Source organism: Eptatretus burgeri, chromosome 5 (assembly GCF_056783735.1).
Source record: "Eptatretus burgeri isolate ZD-2024b chromosome 5, Ebu_testis_v1, whole genome shotgun sequence".
NCBI classification, from domain to species: Eukaryota; Metazoa; Chordata; class Myxini; order Myxiniformes; family Myxinidae; genus Eptatretus; species Eptatretus burgeri.
In genome coordinates this window covers 96,829,490-96,849,121 of record NC_140965.1, presented here as the reverse complement: position 1 = coordinate 96,849,121, position 19,632 = coordinate 96,829,490, and the positions used below count along the sequence as shown (strand labels likewise).

The 19,632-nt window shown below is 43.1% G+C and overlaps 2 protein-coding genes across 22 annotated transcripts in view; one reads left to right on the top strand and one right to left on the bottom strand.

The window, feature by feature from the left end:
* Positions 1 to 14,782, top strand: part of LOC147027014 (uncharacterized) — a 37,145-nt gene extending 22,363 nt beyond the window's left edge. The window contains exon 2 of the mRNA XM_085883029.1: positions 12,699 to 14,782. Coding sequence (XP_085739155.1) covers positions 12,953 to 14,104 — 1,152 coding nt within the window. The 5' untranslated portion in view covers positions 12,699 to 12,952 and the 3' untranslated portion in view covers positions 14,105 to 14,782. The remainder of the gene's footprint in view (positions 1 to 12,698) is intronic.
* LOC147027013 (uncharacterized) overlaps positions 1 to 19,632 on the bottom strand; it is a 227,166-nt gene that overhangs the window by 187,598 nt on the left and 19,936 nt on the right. For 3 of the 21 annotated variants that reach the window (XR_015058612.1, XR_015058616.1, XR_015058618.1), the window contains exon 4: positions 6,240 to 6,390. The exons of 16 other annotated variants lie outside the window; for them this stretch is intronic. The gene's annotated coding sequence lies outside the window, so the exon portion shown is untranslated. Of the gene's footprint in view, positions 1 to 6,239; positions 6,391 to 18,981 lie in introns of all 21 variants that reach the window. 2 more of the 21 variants (XR_015058623.1, XR_015058628.1) reach the window with 1 other exon arrangement.

Sequence of the window (19,632 nt, the reverse complement as noted above, 5' to 3'; positions counted from 1 at the left end):
AATACCCGCCAGTCGCGAGGCGCTCGTCGGCTTCGAGAAAGTCAGACAGCTCGATCTCCTCGTTCTCGTGCATCTTTTCCTCGGCAGGTAGAGCTTCCCAGATGTCGGGCAGCTCCGCATCCTGTGGCTCAGTTTGGATCTCCTCTTCGATGAACTTGGCCTTCGCGAAACAGTTCCTGATCGTCGACTTGCCGACCTGCTCTCAAGCACGCCGGGCGACGTGTAGAGCGTCGAGCAATGTGAACTTGAACTCCTTTCCCTCGTCTATGGCCTCAGGCCAGCAGCATAGCAGGAGCTTCTTGTAGTGGCGCATGAGGTTCTCTATGATTCCCTGATCCATTGGTTGTGAATTGGCTGTCGTGTTGGGTGGGAAGAAGACCAGTTGGATGTTGTTCAGCTATAGCTCGGGAGGGTGGCCAGAGAAGTTAGCGAGACAGACCAGCACTCTGCGTCCCTGCTGGCCGAGTCGTCCGTCCCACGCACGCAACATCTCCTCGAAAAGCTCCGCCGTCATCCACGCCTTCGATTTCGCCTTGTACTTGACTGGGATCTCTTTGTTCTTGAAGGCACGGGGTTTCTTGGAATTGCCAATCACCAGAAGAGGGAACTTCTCGCTGCCGCTCATGTTTGCCCCAACCAGAAGAGTGATCCTTTGCTTACTTTTCTTTCCTCCAGTACACCGCTCTCCCCTGAAAGCCATGGTCTTGTTCGGAAGCAGCTGCCAGAAGAGTCCAATCTCGTCCAGGTTGAAGACGTCGTCTGCGGAGAACTGCCCGAGTAAGGGCCGGAGAACCTGTTGTTGCCACTCAAGAAGGGATTGCGAATCCACCGCTCCAGCTTCGCCCTGCACTGTCTTGAACGTGATGCCGTGGCGCTTCTTGAAATTGCCCAACCAACCGTCGCTCGCCATGAAGTCTGGGATGTGCATCAGCTCGGCCAGTTTCATCGCCTTCTCCTTGATCAGATCGCCGCTGACAGGCACATTCTGTCCTCTTGATTGCTTCAGCCACATGAGCACTCCCTCATCAAGCTTCGGGTCGTGAGCCTGCGTCAACTTCATGCGGTCCGATGGAAATCCAGCTTTGATTGCAGCCTCGATTGCATCCTTCTTGCTGAGAATGCCCTTCACGGTGGTTCTCTTAACTTCGACGCCCCATTTCTTGCTAATCTCCCTGGCCAACTTGGACTGATTCGGCTCCTTCTTCGCGGCATCGATGATCTCCTTCTTCTCCTTCAGCGTAAAGTCGGTTTGCTTGCGTTTCTGAGCTGACATTATGGGCTGAATTTGAAAAAAAATGATGTCACTGTTGTACGTGTGCCTGCGTGTCTGTGTGTGTGCTCGCGCTTTTTTGTGTCTCGTTGTGAGTGTTGTGATTGGCTTGTTGTGGCTGGCATCGGGGAGAAGAATCGCGTGTTTTGACACAGTCTGACTATGCGCGTACGTATTGAGTTATGTTGTGCGCAGCTGGACTGTAGTTCGTCGCTTCGCCTTTGGACGTGAGTGTGATAATCGAGCACTGCGCAATACAGACTTTTTCACGACTCGTGCCTTTTAACAGTCACACAGTAGTGGCATGGTAGCGAGAGTAGGGGGTGGCATAGTAAATTTATTTTGTATTGAATTTTGTCGGGACCGAGCAAAAGTGGTATAATAGCGAGAGTGGCATAGAAGCGAGGTGGCATAGTAACGAGCTTTGACTGTATGTACATTTACTTTTTTAATATGTACATTTATTTATCAATATGTACATTTATTTATTAATATGTACATTTATTTATCAATATGTACATTTATTTATTAATATGTACATTTATTTATCAATATGTACATTTATTTCTTAATATGTACATTTATTTATCAATATGTACATTTATTTATCAATATGTACATTAATTTTTTTAATATGTACATTTATTTATCAATATGTACATTTATTTCTTAATATGTACATTTACTTTTTTAATATGTACATTTACTTTTTTAATATGTACATTTATTTATCAATATGTACATTTACTTTTTTAATATGTACATTTATTTATCAATATGTACATTTATTTATTAATATGTACATTTATTTATCAATATGTACATTTATTTCTTAATATGTACATTTATTTATCAATATGTACATTTATTTCTTAATATGTACATTTACTTTTTTAATATGTACATTTATTTATCAATATGTACATTTATTTATTAATATGTACATTTATTTGTTAATAAGTACATTTATTTATCAATATGGACATTTATATATCAGTATATACGATACATCTATTTATCACTGTCAGTCCATTTATTTATCATGATGTACATTTATTTCTTAATACTGTATATGCATTTGTAAATATCACAGTTGAAAGATCCCAAGTACATTTGTTGGTGGTCTATATTTTATATCCACCAGCAAATGTGTTTTTCATTTTCAGCAAGTTTCTTGAGTGTAAATCTTCATGACATTCCCAACTTCTGTTTCAAAATACTATTTCACGTACAGTATCCACAACTACTAGTTGAGTAATACCAATTATTCCCAGCTTGTTGTGGGGTCGGCCAGCAGGGAAAACCTTTTGTCACAAATCTTTGATGAAACGGCTTTCTGCCTGACTGAGCCAGTATGACGTTCGACTGCAGGTCACTGTAATTTGGAGCTTTTTTCAGGGTGCCGGCGATAACTCGTTTCCTCTATGCAAAACACTCCATGGGATCTTTAAGGTCTATCAAATAATGCTGCCAAGATGGGACACCCAGTTTGGGACAGCATCCATCCGAGTCACGGCACACACATTGATGCCTTGCCTTGCCTGCGAATCACCAGCATGACAGTTTATAGCTGGGTCAAGATTTAAACCCAGGCTATATGGCTCAGAGGGGAGTGTGCATACCCCAAGGCCATCCGACCATCTATTGTGACTAAAAGATTGGAGGGAGAGATATCCCACCCCGACCACTTGTCGCCCCCAAGTACCCTTCTTCCCCGACTGTTCGACCATCTCTGACTATATTCATCAATCTTAGTGTCTGAATGTATTCGATTACATCATGATCCAATGACATCCACAAGAAAACAACACCGACGCTCTCTCCATTATGGAGAAAATCACTTTATGGGTGAATAAATGTGTGTACCTTTTACTCCGTTGCACTATTTTATGGCCACTCGTAAAATTATATTGTTGCGAATTCGTGCCCGCCGGCGTGCGGACGGCCACGTCACTCGAATCGCGACCGCGTCACCCACCGGACGGACAATTCAGTCGTGACCCTGCGGGAACTATCGCCCGGAGCCAGTCACGGGTGGGCCTTTCGACCTCACCACAATCGTGCCAATCGGGCACCCGCATCGGATAGGGTTGTTCGCCAAACTCGACCTACCTGAGGACCCACGCGGATGGTCAACCGGGCGATCGTACCTCGCCGCAGGTCGACTCCGGACACGAGCCGCTTGGGCGGCCCGTTCCGTACTATCGGGATAACCGAGCGGTGTTATCGTTGACCTCGACGGTTCAGATTATTTACCGGGCGTTTTGCACCCACTACGAACCCTTTACGTGAAACAGGATGGAGGGTCAATAAAGAAAAGACGAAGCGAAACGGGAAAACAGTTCACACAAAGTACATTTATTACGCGGTACACGGAAAGCACACATATACAGCCATACAGTCAAAATGCACATATAGCAACCAAAACAAAAGCAACAATGACGCAGAGTTACTACCGACTACGCGCACACACGGCAACACTGATATAGTACTACTTTCCAGACGGCGCCAACACACATTTACTCAAAAGCAAAGGAAAGAAGCCACCCTCCTAGACAAGGGGGCAGATAGACCTGTAGGCCAATTTGTGCGCGTGACCTGGAGGAACGGCCAGGTCCGCGAGACCGGGGGGGTCCTACCCGCGTCCTCGTGATGCGTTGGCGGGCGAGCCGCAGATGTGGCCGCGTGGCTGTGCCCTGACTCCGTGCTCTTTGGCGGATTTCGTTGGCACGACGTTTGGAGTGGGGTGGGAATGGGGCCCCCTTTTTGCACTATCTCAGCGCAGGGGAAAAGGGGAATTGTTGATGCCCTGGGGGAGGAGAATGGCTGGCTGGCTTGGGTCCCGCGACGAGCGATCCCATACCGCGACCTCGTCGCCGACTGCCGTCCTTCCCGCCTCGGACCCGAGCTCCTTTGCCTCTTGCCGCAACTCTTCTCAGCCGACTCCAGAACCCAATTCGATGACACACCGATGACTTCGCCACCCGACTCGACTCTGCCACACCGATGACTCGACTCACTCTGCCCTGATTCGCCTTGCGCTCGCCGTTTTATAGGCCGGCAGGAGAAAACAATATGCAAATATCCGGATCAGGATGACCTCGGGGGCGGAGCCACGCTTGCCAATTGGACGGAGGAAAAGTGGGCGTGAACCTCCCCTGATCTGAGAATTTGCAAATATCGATTTCACACAGACGCGCCTGGAGGCAGGGCCAAGCCGCCCCGCGCTTGCTAATTGGACGTGTAGCGTTCTTGATCCGCATTCTCCCTCAGAAAGGCCGCTATTTGTGCTCGCGGCTCGGTGCGTTCGGCACCAATCGCCGAACGGGCCCGAGACAGCCCGACGCTCAGTGTTCACAGGTGGTGCGGGAATGGCCGTAGAAGGAGAGAGGTGAAGGTGGTGGAGGGTTTATCGGTGGTGGTTTGATGGTTATGGTGCCGTTTGGGAATGGCGGTGATGCGATGATGTGGGAGCGAGTTGTGAAGGTAAAGGTCGTGGCTGTTGGCGTTGTCCGAGGGTTGGAGCGTGGTTGCAGTTGGTGACGATGGCTGGCGTGGTGGTTGTTGTGTGATGGCGGTTGAGACGTGGTTGGTTCAAAATAAAGATAGAACAGAAAAAATAGCTAACTCAAAGGATCGCAGCCCGAATGAATCACATAAATTCCCTCTATACAACGGCTTTGGGGCTAACTACACATGTACTTAGAGTTATCTCACCTACGGGCCCTGAATGGTGGTTTGCAAATTTCCACAGCCGTAACACTATCTTCAGTGCCCTGCAGACTTTATGTGAATATTTAATTTACATTTTGTAAAACGAAGCAATTCCACTTTCTCAATGGAAATGATGCCCATTATTTTAATATACCCAGGATCCTTGTGACTGGCGAATGTTCTTTTGATCTCTCGGAACTAGTTGGCCATGCGAGTTTGATGAAATGTATGAATAATTGTCCTAATTGTTCGGACAAAGCAATCTCATCAGCTTCTCTATAAATATCCAATTCAAATTAATCTTTCCATCGTGTTCTTCATATATTCCTTTTTTGGAGGTTCCCTGTCTCTTGTCAAAGGTTTTATAATCTCATTTTAACTTTTTTTAACCTCGTTGGCTGGCTCACGGTCGGTCATCAGGAGGAATGATAGCCAAGAGCAACAGCAACAAAAACCACTTTCACTTCATGGAACAATAAAATCCTCATTGAAAACAGCCAGTTGTTTCGTTTTTTAAAATAATTTGTAGACACATTGTGTGTGGACTTGCATACGCTGTGATGTCTATTCAAAGGCCTGAGACAATGTTGTGGACATGTGGGGGGTTATATAGCGTAGCTTTGCATACTTTACAAAACTGTGGAAATTTTCCTTCAAAACACGATTCAAAGGTGATGGGTAAGGATGCCATTGGATAGAGATTGTTGCATATGACAAGATGTTTTTGTTTTTGTATACCTTGTCGAGGCTCGTATGAGAGCTAAAGACAATGCACAGCAAGGGGGGCATGAGACAAGAGGGGCAGGAGTGGGAAGGACAAAACAGTGGGGAACAGAGACATTAGGAGATCTGTGGAAGGGAGAGGGATGGGGTGGGGTATATGGGGAATACGAAATGGACATTACAGGGAATTTCAGGAAGGAAAGCAGGGAATTTGAAGGAGGTGAGTTTGGGGTGGATTAACGGGGGTAGAAAAGATCGAGGATTTGGATGGGGGATGATAAGAGGATGGTGGTGAATAGCTGTTTTGAAGGCCTGGAGGGAAGAATGGGATTGAACAAAGTGAGGAAGTTTATTCCAAAGGCAGGAAAAAAAAGAGGAATGAAAGAGTGAAGGTGAGCAGTGATTCGTGATTTTGGTAGTTTTACCAGAAGGGGGTTGTTGGCGGACATTGAGCGCCCTGCGGTGGGGACAAGTCACGGACACAGCGGGGGGGGGGGGGGAGGAGACGGTGGAAGACAGAAAGACCGCCGACCTGCCTGCGGTGAGAGAGTGATAGGCCCAAAGACTTAGCCTCATCGCGGGAGATGCCAATGATCCGAAATGCCTTGGTTTCCACAGCATCAAGCCGAGAAAGGTGAGAAGCAGAAGCACCAGCCCAGAGGGGAGAGCAGTACTCCATCAGGCTGTGGACGAAAGCTTTGTATGTGGTCAGGCGCTCAGGTGGGGTCAGGAAGAGAAAGTAAGGGGTCAAAATGGCTGCCATATTAATTCTTACACATGAGTAGATATACCAGTCCATGACAAGTGATGGGATGGTATGGGATTTGATAGAACAGTAACAACCAACAAATACAACAACAACAACAACGAGAAAGAACAATTAAAGATTGCAGATTCTCCCCAGCACTTGATTTGTGTGATTCATGTGGTGCACTTTGTGGGTGTTTGTGTGCTGGTGTGTTTATGTTTGCACGGTGTGTAGCTATTGCATTTATGACATAAGTTTATGTTCAAATAGCGTACAAACAGACCTTTTCAGTTTTTTTTGTATCGATTCATGTTTCAATTGTATGCACAATTTTGTTTGTGGGGGGGGGGGCAGGGGATGGGGTAGATATTAGCTTAGAGCAGATATAAATGTAGAGTATGCTATGATCTGTGTATGAGTGGTTATCCCATTTTGATGTGATTAAAGTAGGGAAACAGCTTAAGAATTGTCTGTTTGAATGTGCACCACACAGAGGATGGTGTGTGGTAATAATTAATCAAGGATTAAAGTTAAGAAAATTGTACGTATGACCACCCCTTGTAATGTACCACCGGATGAGGGACCGGCTGAGGTCGAGAAGAGTGATAGCTCTGTTGAGAATGGCTGCCCTGTCCAGAGAACAAGGGGACGAGCTTTTCGTTACCTCCCAAGGGGCAGAGTTATGGGTGTCTCCAGAGGGGCAGAATTTTCATTACCCAAAGAGGGCAGAGTTTTTGGGGATGTCTGTGGAGAATTGGGATTGCACCAAGGGAGTGAGAGAGAATCACCTTGAGCAGAAACGGTTGCTTTGTCGGTGCCTTCCTGCCTGTCTGCCTTCTCGTGTTCCTCCTTCATTGTTCCTGCCTTGTCCCATTCATTGACCTGCTCATTTGCCTTTGTCTCCTCATTGCCTGCTCGTTCACTATGGCTGAGGCCTCATCTGGTTTTCATTCTCCATCCCCATCTGTGAATATATCTGGTGCGCGACACCTTGGAGTTTATTTCTCACTGTATATAATTATTTATTATCGATTCAGTGTTCCCCCTTTCTTCTCCATCTAAACCCACTATCTCCACCGTTGCAATCACCATCCCCTGGTTATTTTGTCAATTGGTTCGGGAAATAAACCTGTTGGTTTTAAAAGAGTTAAAAGCCTTGTGTGCTTCCTGATATTCCCATGCATGCAAACCCGCCATTAATCACAGTCCAAGAGAGTAAAAGCTAATTCTGTCTATCCATCCAGAATGGGTCTTAATTGGCATGGACACGAGAGTATTTTATAATAATTCGTCCTTGTCACACACCCAACATGTCCACCAAGTTTCGTCCGGATCTGTCGGTAACATTTTGAAATATCCTGCTCAAACAGGCAGACAGACAAACATTCAGACAAGAAGGTGACAAGCGGTAGCTTGACAGGTAGGATTAAAACCATAATGTCACTGTCACCTTGACCTTTGACATATGGAGTCAAAAACATTGACAGCATCACTTTTGTCCTCTAGAATCCTCTGGTAAAGTTTGACGAAGATAGCTGAAAGCGTTTACGAGTGATCATACCCACATACATGCAAACATACATACAAACAAATGAGACAGAAGAACAAATGATGAAAATTTTTAATTTTCGTCAGAACAAACAAACAGACAAGAAGGCAACAAGCATTCGCCTGACAGGTATGACGAAAACAATGCAAATGAGATAACTGTCACCTTGAAAAACCATTGACAGCCTCACCTTTGTCCTTCGGAATCCTCTGGTATAGTTTGATGAAGACAGCTGAAAGTGTTCGTGAGTTATCACACGAAGGGACAAACATACATAGATGCATATACACATACATACATACATACATACATACATCCAGAGTGGCCACAAAGTCCCAATGCACTCATTTAGAATTTAGTTCGAGTTTATCTGTATGCTTCCCTCCATTCACCACACATTTTTGAAATTTACTCCATGTTCTTCTGGACATCTTCCATGTTGAGGGTTGTAGCTCATAAAAGCAGCCCCTGACAGATCTTTTGAGGTCTTCAACTGTTGTTAGGCAGAGATGAGAAATGTCCTCTCACAATGCCCCAAAGCCAGTTGTCACAAGTTGTTAATTCTGGACTTCGAGGAAGCCACACTATCTCAGATCCACATCCAATTCATCATCTCCTGAATTCGTCGTCAAGATATTCTGTAACTGCAAGAGCATAATGTGCTGGTGCACCATCTTGTTGCATGGTAGCTGAAGATAGCAGGACAGCTGATCCTTGACAGCTGAAGATGTCAAAACAGCTGTCAGGGGCTGCTTTTATGAGCTACAACCCTCAACATGGAAGATGTCCAGAAGAACATGGAGAAAATTTCAAAATTGTGTGGAGAATGGAGGGAAGCATACAGATAAATTCTATCTAAATTCCAACTGCATGCATAGAAAGTTTGTGGCTACTCTGTACATATGAGACAGACCGACGTATGATGAAATTTTTCAATTTTCATCATAAAAAATGAAAAAAAATCACTCAGAGAGCCAGACTTGGCAAAACAGAACAAAGTGGAACAGCACTCGGAACAGCACACAACTCCACCAGACTAAACAGTTTACATTTTGTATCCCATTGACAGGCTGCATCTTAACCAAAATCAAATTGGCTTGTTCTTGTCACTGAACCAACTCATCCACCTTGTTTTGTCATCACTCATCCACAACTTTTTGAGATATCATGATATATGTATGTATGTAAATATATGTATATACATATGTGTGTGTGTGTGTGTGTGTGTGTGTGTGTGTGTGTGTGTGTGTGTGTGTGTGTGTGTGTGTGTTGTGTGTGTGTGTCTGTGTAATATATAAATATATATATATATATATATATATATATATATATATATATATATATATATATATATATATATATATATACATATATACTGAAACACAAAAGAAACTTACCACCTTTTAAACCTTCAAATATCAACAATAACACTGCGTGTAGTAAATGTGTGAACTTATTTGTGGACAATAGTGTCCTGACTGTCAGACAAAACAGTCACGGATGGTCACTTGAACCCTCAATGGTCACTTCATAGCACAGCTGTTGAACAGCCGTTTTGACTGTCAGTGATTAGCCAAGGGGTAAGGGATGATTTTAATGAGCTGCACGTGATGTCTTGATATTGGCTTTAAAAAGGCCAGTGCAAAATGGGCATTTCAATCAACATGCCAAGATTGTCAAGGGATCAACGGCAGTGTGCCGTGGGCATATTGCAAGGCGGATTGAGCTACCGTGAGGTGGCACATTGCCTTGGCTGTTCACACCAGACGATATCGGCCCTGGTGGACAGAGACACCCTCCACAACTCTGCAGATAACAGACCTCGATCAGGGAGGCCAAGAGTCACCACTGCAAGGCAGGACAGGAAGGTGGTCCAAAGTCAGATGGCTTCAGACATTGAGGACTGAGTGGGACAGAATCCAGCAGCAATCCATCCAAAGACTGGTAGGCAGTATGCGCCGACGATGCACTGCCTGTATCCAAAACAATGGTGGCCACACACGCTATTGAAAGGGGACTGACATTGCACCCTGTGCTGTTCTGTACTGTGGAACAAACTTATGAGATGGTGTATCTTGGTCAAAAACTTGACATGTCATCAATAAAATGGCAATGTTTGAATTTGCAATTGTTGGTTTGTTTTATCTTGAACTGTTACAATTTTATTACATTTCAAACAAGTGGTAAGTTTCTTTTGCGTTTCAGTATACATATATACATGTGTATATGTATATATATATATATATACATACATATATATATATATATATATATATATATATATATATATATATATATATATATATATATATATATATATATATATATATATATATATATATATATATATATATATATATATATATATATATATATATATATATATATATATATATATATATATATATATATATATATATATATATATATATATATATATATATATATATATATATATATATATATATATATGAAGCCTGGTGTTGGCGCAGTGGTAAGGGCAGTGGCTTGGGACCCAAGAGGTCCTGAGTTCAAGCCCCGTTGAGACACTGAATTAATATATGTATGTATATGTATATATATATATATGTATATATATATATATATATATATATATATATACATATATATATATATATATATGTATATAAATATATATAAACGTATATAAATATATATAAACCAAGTCGAAAACACCAGGGGGTTGACTCAGCCTGCCATCCTTCCGAGGTCGGCAAAATGAGCACCAGTTGTACTGGGCCCGGTGTATGCCCCGGTTAGAATAGGTGTACCATATCCCTGTGTGTCGTAAGAGGCGACCAGGGTTGCGTCAGGAAGGGCATCCGGCGTAAAAACCTATGCCAAATCATTATGCGGACAACAAAACGAGAGCGAAATGGAGACGGTTGGTCCGCTGTGGCGACCCCTAACGGGAGCAAGCCGAAAGAGGAAGAAGAAGAAGAAGATACATATATATATATATATATATATATATATATATATATATATATATATATATATATATATATATACACATATATCCCTTGGAGCACAGTCAACACAATCATTAAGTAGTGGAAGGTGTATGGTACCACGTAAGACCCTGCCTCGATCAGGCCGCCCCCCACAAAGTGGATGACCAAGTAAGGAGGAGACTGATCAGAGAGGCCACCAAGAGGCCAAATGCAACTTTGAAAGAGAAACATGCCTTTATGGCAAAGACCGGTCACCATCTGCATGTGGCAACAATATCCCAAGCAATCCACAAGTCCGGCCTGCATGGTAGGGTGGCAAGAAAGAAGCCATTACTCAAAGCCCACCTTGAGTCCTGTTTGAGGTATGCAAGAAACCACTCCGAAGATTCTGAAGTAATGTGGTAAAAAGTTTTATGGTCTGACGAAACCAAGATGGAACTTTTTGGCCTAAATGTAAAACACAACGTTTGGTGCAAACCCAACAAAGCACATCACCAAAGAACACCATCCCCACTGTGAAGCATGGTGGTGGCACCATGATGTTATGGGGATGTTTCTCATCAGCAGTTACTGGGGTACTTGTCAGGATAGAAGGGAAAATGGATAGAGCAAAATACAGAAATATCCTGGAGGAAAACCTGCTGCCCTCTGCAAGAAAGCTGAAATTGGAATGTAAATTCACCTTTCAGCATGACAACGACCTGAAGCACACAGCCAAAGCTACACTGGAGTGGGTAAAGAACAAAAAGATAAATGTGCTTGAGTGGCCCAGTGAGAGCCCCGACCTAAATCCAATCGAAAATCTGTGGCATGATTTGAATATTGCTGTCCATCAATGCTCCCCACACAACTTTACTGAGCTTGGACAGTTTTGTACAGAATAATGGGCAAATGTTGTCCAATTAGGGTGTGCAAAGTTGGTAGAGACCTTTCCCAACAGAGTCACAGCTGTAATTACCTTCAAAGTTGTTTCCACCAAGTATTAACTCAGGGGGATGGACACTTATCCAACCAAAATATTCTCGTGTTGTATTTTTAATTAATCTTTTGAAATTTGTAGAATTTGTTTTTCACTTGAAAGTTGTGGGTTACGATGTGTAAATAAAGGTGGGAAAAGTCTGTTTTAATGCAATTTAATTCCAGGCTATAAGGCAACAAAAGGTGAAAATTTTGAAAGGGTGTGTAGACTTTCTATAGGCACTGCAAATAGTTTTTGGCCCGATCACTCAGTTTTAAAAATTAGGCTTATGTTGACCTTTTGACCTCAAAACAGTGGGTGATTGAATTCAGTGACCTGATGTGCAAATCTGTTTGTCAATCGGATGAAAATTGAGGATTTCAAAAACTTGATGAAGTTTTGGACCTTTGGACTATGTTTGCCTTTTGATCTAAGTCGTAAAACAAACATTGACAGCTTCACTTTTGTCCTTTGGTATCCTCTAGTAAAGTTTGTCGAAGATAGCTGAAAACGTTCACGAGTTACACTGAACAACAAATTTCAAAAAAATTTTTTTACTGGAGATGTGTAAAGTGATTAAGACTAATTTGGGTACGCCGATTTCAAAAATCATAACCGTTTTGCTGTATCACGTCAGGATTTTCAGGAACAGAAATATTCCCATTGCCTAGAAGTCAGGATTTCAATGAAATTTACATATGTCTTTAACATGTCTATTTCGTACAATTGTTGTTAACTTGTGTTATATTTCTTTCTTTCAGATAAAGATGAGTAGGCGTTCCTGTACCAATCATCCTGACAACTTCTGTTATGTCTGTGGTCGGTATACCAAAAAAGATCAACAGTGAAGTATATCTACAGCATTGAAAATGAAGGCCGCCTACTTTCACTACTTCGGGTGTAAGGTGGGGGACCAAGAACAGAGCTGGGCACCACACATCTGCTGCACAAGCTGTCACACAACCTTGACTCAGTGGTTGGTGGGCAAGCGCGCGAGCATGCCATTTGCGCGAGCATGCCATTTGCGGTGCCCATGATATGGCGTGAGCCGCAGAATCATGATGATGATTGTTATTTCTGCTGCACAAGCATCGCCGGCTTCAACAAGAAGAATAAAGGTCACATCAAGTACGCTGACTGCGTCTCTGCTCGTAAACCTGTGCCTCATGATGACGAGAACCCCGTTCCAACACCTCCAGCTGATCAGAACATAGCTGTAAGCAGTGGTGAAGAGGATGGTGATGATGAACCTTTTGAACCCGACACTCAAGAATCACACCTTCTGAACCAGGTAGACTTAAATGATCTTGTAAGAGATCTCTCGCTGTCAAAGGCGAAGGCAGAGCTGCTTGGATCAAGGCTGCAGCAGTGGAATCTACTTGAACCTAACACCAAGATATCCTTGTTCAGAGCACGTCACAGAGACATGGCTGAGTTCTTTGAGATGGAAGACACGATGACATTCTGCAGTGACATCAACGGTCTGTTGAAAGAACTTGGGTGTGATCACGATCCTGCAGACTGGCGCCTCTTCATCGACTCGGGGAAGAACAGCTTGAAGGCTGTTTTGCTCCACAATGGCAACGAGAAACCATCAGTCCCACTGGCTCACGCGTTCGGCATGACAGAGACCTATGAGACTATGCGGCAGCTGCTTGATTCCATCAAGTACAATGACTTCAACTGGCACATCTGCGGAGACTTGAAAGTGGTGGCGTTGTTGTTAGGGCTGCAGTCAGGCCACACGAAATACATGTGCTTCCTTTGTCTCTGGGATAGCAGAGACGACAAGAATCACTGGACGAAGAAAGATTGGGAAGAGCGAAAAGAGCATGTACCTGGTCGACACAACGTGAAGCAATGTCGCCCTTGTCGACCCAGCCAAGGTTTTCCTTCCACCACTCCACATAAAGCTCGGCTTGATGAAAAGTTTTGTATGGGCAATGGATCTGAATGGGCGTGGGTTTTTATACCTCAAGGAAAAGTTTGGCAACACCTTGTCGGAGGCCAAGATCAAGGCTGGTGTCTTTGTTGGACCGCAAATCCGACAGATTATGAAGTACGAAACTTTTCCGACAACTCTAAACCCCAAAGAGCTGGCAGCGTGGAGGAGCTTCAAAGCTGTGACGGACAACTTCTTTGGGAACGAGCGCGCGGACAACTATGAAGAAATAGTGCAGCAGCTGCTGGAGTCCTTCAGGAAACTTGGCTCCAGGATGTCCCTGAAAATCCATTTCCTACACCAGCACCTGAACTTCTTCCCTGACAACTTGGGAGCAGTCTCGGACGAGCACGGCGAGCGATTCCACCAAGAGATTTCACTCATGGAGACGCGTTACCAAGGGCGGCACAACCCGAACATGATGGGCGATTTCTGCTGGTTCCTGCATCGTGAAACTGACACAGAGCGGCACAAACGCAAAGCCAAATGCCTAAAGCATTTTTAATTATATTCTAGTGGAGTTTTTCTGTAATTTCTCTAATTTTGAAGCATTCATGATGAAATAAATGAATAAATGAATTTTTGTAAATTTCATTGAAATCCTGACTTCTAGGCAATGGGAATATTTCTGTTACTGAAAATCCTGACGTGATACAGCAAAACGGTTATGATTTTTGAAATCAGCGTACCCAAATTAGTCTAAATCACTTTACACATCTCCAGTAAAAAAATTTTGTTGTTCAGTGTTATCACACTCACAAACAAACATACAAACAAACGTGACAGACCGACATGTGATGAAAATTTTCAATTTTCGTCATAACAAAGGAACAAAAAGACCCAAATGTAATACCCTCTGGTGAGCATACCAATCCCGTTACAATTTGGTTTGAAGTTGGGGTTCCCACTGGAATGCCCTGACGTCATCAGGCATGTCAAACACTTTAAGAAAAGTCTACTTCAGACTGAGTCGAATCAGAACGGAAGAAATATAACCCGTTGCAAATACATTTAGATGCTGTAGAATGAATTGTATGACATTGTTGATTATGCCTATGGAGTTTGCTGATGATGCACAGAACATTGCGAGAGATGATAGGAAACAGGACACACAGATGTAGTCGTATTAGTTAAAATTTAAAAAAAACCTCCGCTTCAGTGTTTTTGTTCAATATACTGAAAATCAATTTTCTGAAATTGCCTTTATATCGTTGTCCAAAGAGCCTTCTGCTGCAATCATTCAGGATCCTGCACATAAGAGGTATAACCAGGACCGAGGAGGTGATATGGCGGAGACAGATCTTGCTCCACCTTTGACACCCTTCCCCCACATTACTCTATAAAGGGAAACTGGCATCATGTATGCTCGCCAACACGGCTCTTTTGGAATCATCGTCTATGCAGTATTAATTCTACCTCATTAATATCATACTTTGGTCCAGCAGCAACGGTGAAAGAAGGCAATTTGTGCGAGAGCAGACCCTCAGGCATGCAGATGAAATGCAGGGATATATTATATCTCAGTGTTCTGCCATGGGCACAATGTGAGAATGTAACACTAAACCATACTCGATTAGTAATTGATTAAAACAAGTGGAAAAGGCAGCAGATCGCCTTGCGTTTAAAGTCAGGCATTTCCCTTCATGACACGAACACACTCGCTGTATTTTTCCACACTCAAGTTGAGTTGCTAAAGCTAGTTTTAATTGTAACATGACGGTGGTTTAGAAGGTTCAGTGAAATAGTCGTGGCAAACGCAAGGTTTGCCACCCTGCACACTTGGAATTTTTGTTTTTGACTTGAAGATCTTTTCTGGAAACAATTGTTGACACACAACACCCATACAATGGAATGGCGTTATATTTGTTTGAAAATTATACTCTTACTCGAAACACCGACCTCAGCTATTGATGGAAAACTGCAGGAGTGAGAACTCAGGATCTTGGTAGCTCAGTGAGCAGAATGAATGAGCTTTGTTTGAGCTGCTGCTCATTCCCACGATAATGTCTCTTCATGGTGTGATGTCCATATTTTGAGATGGACCTGGTGAGACCTATTTGGTATTCTCCCGGCGAGTGAAAAACACTAGGAACATAAAAGCCAATGATTGTCCATGGTCGCGACCATTCATGCCCCATTGCTCTCACTCGTGGCAAGCAATTGTGATCGGAGATTTTACCCAAGATCATCACTTTCTGATCGCTACAACCAGCGGCAACTGTGATCGGAAATTTTATGCAAGATCATCGCTTTCTTATCGCTACAACCAATAGCAATTGTGATTTGCAATTTTACCCAAAATTATCGCTTTCTGATTGCTCCAACTAGTGGCAATTGTGATTGGCAATTTTACCCAAAATTATCGCTTTCTGATCGCTGCAACTTGCGGCAATTGTGATTGGCAACTTTATCCAATATCATCGCTTTCTGATCGCTCCCACTCGCAGCAATCGTGATCGGCAACTTTACCCAAGATCAACACTTTCCAATCACAGACTACTCAATTACCAACTTGTCTGGGTGAGCCTGTCGCATCCACCCTGGCCTAGGCATATACGGAGATGGCGCGAAGCAGAAGAGGTGATCGAAAGATGCAAATACAACTTTCAAGGAATCTTTCTCAAAAAAAAAACTTAAATGCAGTTCATTCCAACATCTCAACTCCTGATGCTGCATGTGATTATCAATGGTCAGCCAACCACAAGGGAGTTCATCAGTTACTGCAAATTTCAAAGCTTTCATCTTTGCTCATAATTTTGCACTCTCTATTAGAACTGCCATAAACATCATTTGGAGATGAGATTCCGGTTTTATGAATGGGTTGAACTATCACAAGTTAAATCTTCCTGGTTCAAAATTTGTTGCTCTTGCCTCATTGAAACGCTTTTATTTTTTTAAGCCCACAAACTAACTAACCAATCTGGTCCTCTTCCCGAAGGAAGGTTCAGTGCTGAAACAAATCAACCTGATGGCATGGATTACACTGGGTGGTTTCATTTTGCCTTCCTCGTGTTAATCAGGGCAGGAATTTGGTTGGAATTTGACCGGTATGCCAGCGATAGCTCGCCCACTCTTCGTGGAGAATGTGGGGTCGTTAAAGTCCAAAAAAACCCAATACCAGTACAAAGGATACCCAGCTTAAAACCCATCCGATATACGGCACACATACTGATATCTCACCTTGACTGCAAAAACAACGGGATGACAGTTTATCGCTGGGCCGAGATTTAAACTCAGGCGAGACAGCTTAGATTGCCAAGAATTTTGATGAGTTGTTTACATCAATGAGCTGGATTTTTCAGTTTGTAAAGGCAACTTTGCTTTCTTCAACCCTCGTTCTTTCAATAAAGCCTGCATCTGTTACATTTCCTCTTTAGGTGAGAGTCGTACACTTGGGATTTCTCATAAAGCTGACGTTTCAGACACTCCTACATTTCATCTCGTTTTTTTATGGCTGGTTAGTCCTACTTATGAATCCATGGGTTATGAGATATGGGTGCAGTATCACAGAGTATAGTCGATAGTGGCAAAGCTTGAATTCAATATTATTACATTTATGTGATAATAGCATTTTCCTTTTGTTTAAGTGTTGAAGTTTAGTGTGTTTGTGCATCTTCTCACCTCCACAACCCCACAAGATTGGAATCATGCCATGCACCTTGGATGGAATATGTGAACCAACTTGGAAGGATGCTTAAATTATTTGTTAATTTCAGATTCCTGAACGTGGTTCGGAAAATATAGACCCACAAAAAATACGCAGGGCACCACTTAAAAGGGGGGTAGCCCCTGGTGTGAAAGAGCTTGTGGAGATGAGCAAAATTAAAGAGCAAACTGGTATTTAGATGGGATTCTGGAATGTCCATCACATGAATCCAGACACTTCAGACATTGGACTTTGTATTATGGCTTTTAGTCCCTCCACTTGGGAGTCAACTCACAAATTTTGAAGACTGACTCTAGAAATAAAGATACTCAACTGAAAATGGGAAGATTTTGCAATTTCTTCAAAGTGCCGCTGATAACTTTCTTACTGTTCCCAAATGAGACCATGGGGTCTTCAACATCCTCCAATCAACAAACAGTGCTGACTATCAGGACCTTCAGGTAATCATCCTTTCAATGGATGGCACATACAGTACATCGATGAATCTACCTGAATGTGAACAACCAGGATGGAGGTTTAGAGCAGGGTCGGGATTCAAACCTGTGCTACACAGTTCAAATGTGAGTGCAACATACCTCAAAAGCTATCCTTCCAGCCAATCTGTCATTGCTAAGAAAAAGATTCCTAACTAATTACACATACATGTACATTGAAAGTGATGGTCGGATGGCTGAGAGGTACACACACTCACCTCCAAGCTGTCAAGCCTGAGTTTGAAATCCCAACCCAGCTATAAACTGTCATCCCAGTGTTTCACAGACTGGGTGAATCATCAATGTGTTTGCCATACCTCGACATCACGGGGGAACCATGAGGGAGGGCTCTCCCTGGTTCCTCCCCAGATTCACCGGGAATTGCAGGCCATCGCACACATATAACTGTGTCGTGATAGGTCGCTAATCAACTGTGAATGCCAATAACTTGGCCATATAACCCAGGGTCCTCCGTCTGACAACCTTTTACCAAGGAACACCTGATCGCCTTCTCGGGGAATCGCGCCCTTGATGCGTACTTGCATTAATCAAGTTACTTACCGTATCAGGTGCAGCTGAGTGGAGCTGCCAAGTACGTACTGCCTATTAAGCAGATGTTGGAGTATAATGTCCCGGCTAAGCTAAGGTGTGGACCATGCTAGACCAATGGAGGAAAAGTCAAAAACGAGCTAGGTACATTTCTAGCAGGCACATTTATTTAAATAAGAGCGAGGAAAATTACGTGGCACAGTATGGGATTTATTGCAAATGTACAGCAAGTGAAGCAATGGATTCGTGAGGTGTAGCAAAAGACATACAATATTCATAAAAGAAGAATACACAGTGCAGAGTTATGCCGAATATTCAAGTACAATCTTAACTTACACTACGACAGGCATCATAACACACACACGAACTTGAGTAAAATTAGAAATAGCCCAGAGAGATGTCGCCGAACTCACCAGATGCCAGACCTCGTTGGACACGCCAAGAAACTGCGGCAGACTTTCAACCTCACCAGGGAAACAAGCAGCGGAAAACAGTGCAGAAGGACAAGTGTCGGCGCTGAGCAAGTGGTGCAGTGAATCAGTGCAGTCAAGTGCGGTCAAGCATGGAATCACGAGTTACTACGATGAGCCGGGACTCCTCTCATTATATTGATGCTCAGTTCAGCTGCAGGATGCAGCAACATTTACATGTACAAATTCTTCCACCATTCCGAGAGGGTCTTTCTCTTATGTATCTTTCTCTACCATCTATCTCTCGTCTATTGTGGACACACAAAGAGCAAAGGCAAAATTGTTTTTCTGAAAACCATTGATAATCATTAATCACGGTCTAATTTGAAGTGGAAAAAAAAATTTGAAATTATTTTGCCAATCACAAAGTGTCGAAAAAAGCCCGAGAGTGTCGATTTACTATTTTGCCAATGTTGTCACCTCTGGAATCCATATTGATCTGAACGGTGGTTTACATAGAAAAACAGTATATTTCAAGCTCTGTTCCAGTTTTGATTCCACCATCAAAAGCAACTCTGAAGGTTCTCAGTATGTTGAAAGTGATCAGTGGGATTTTGAAGAAAATATTGGAGACAAAATTCGAATGGAAATACT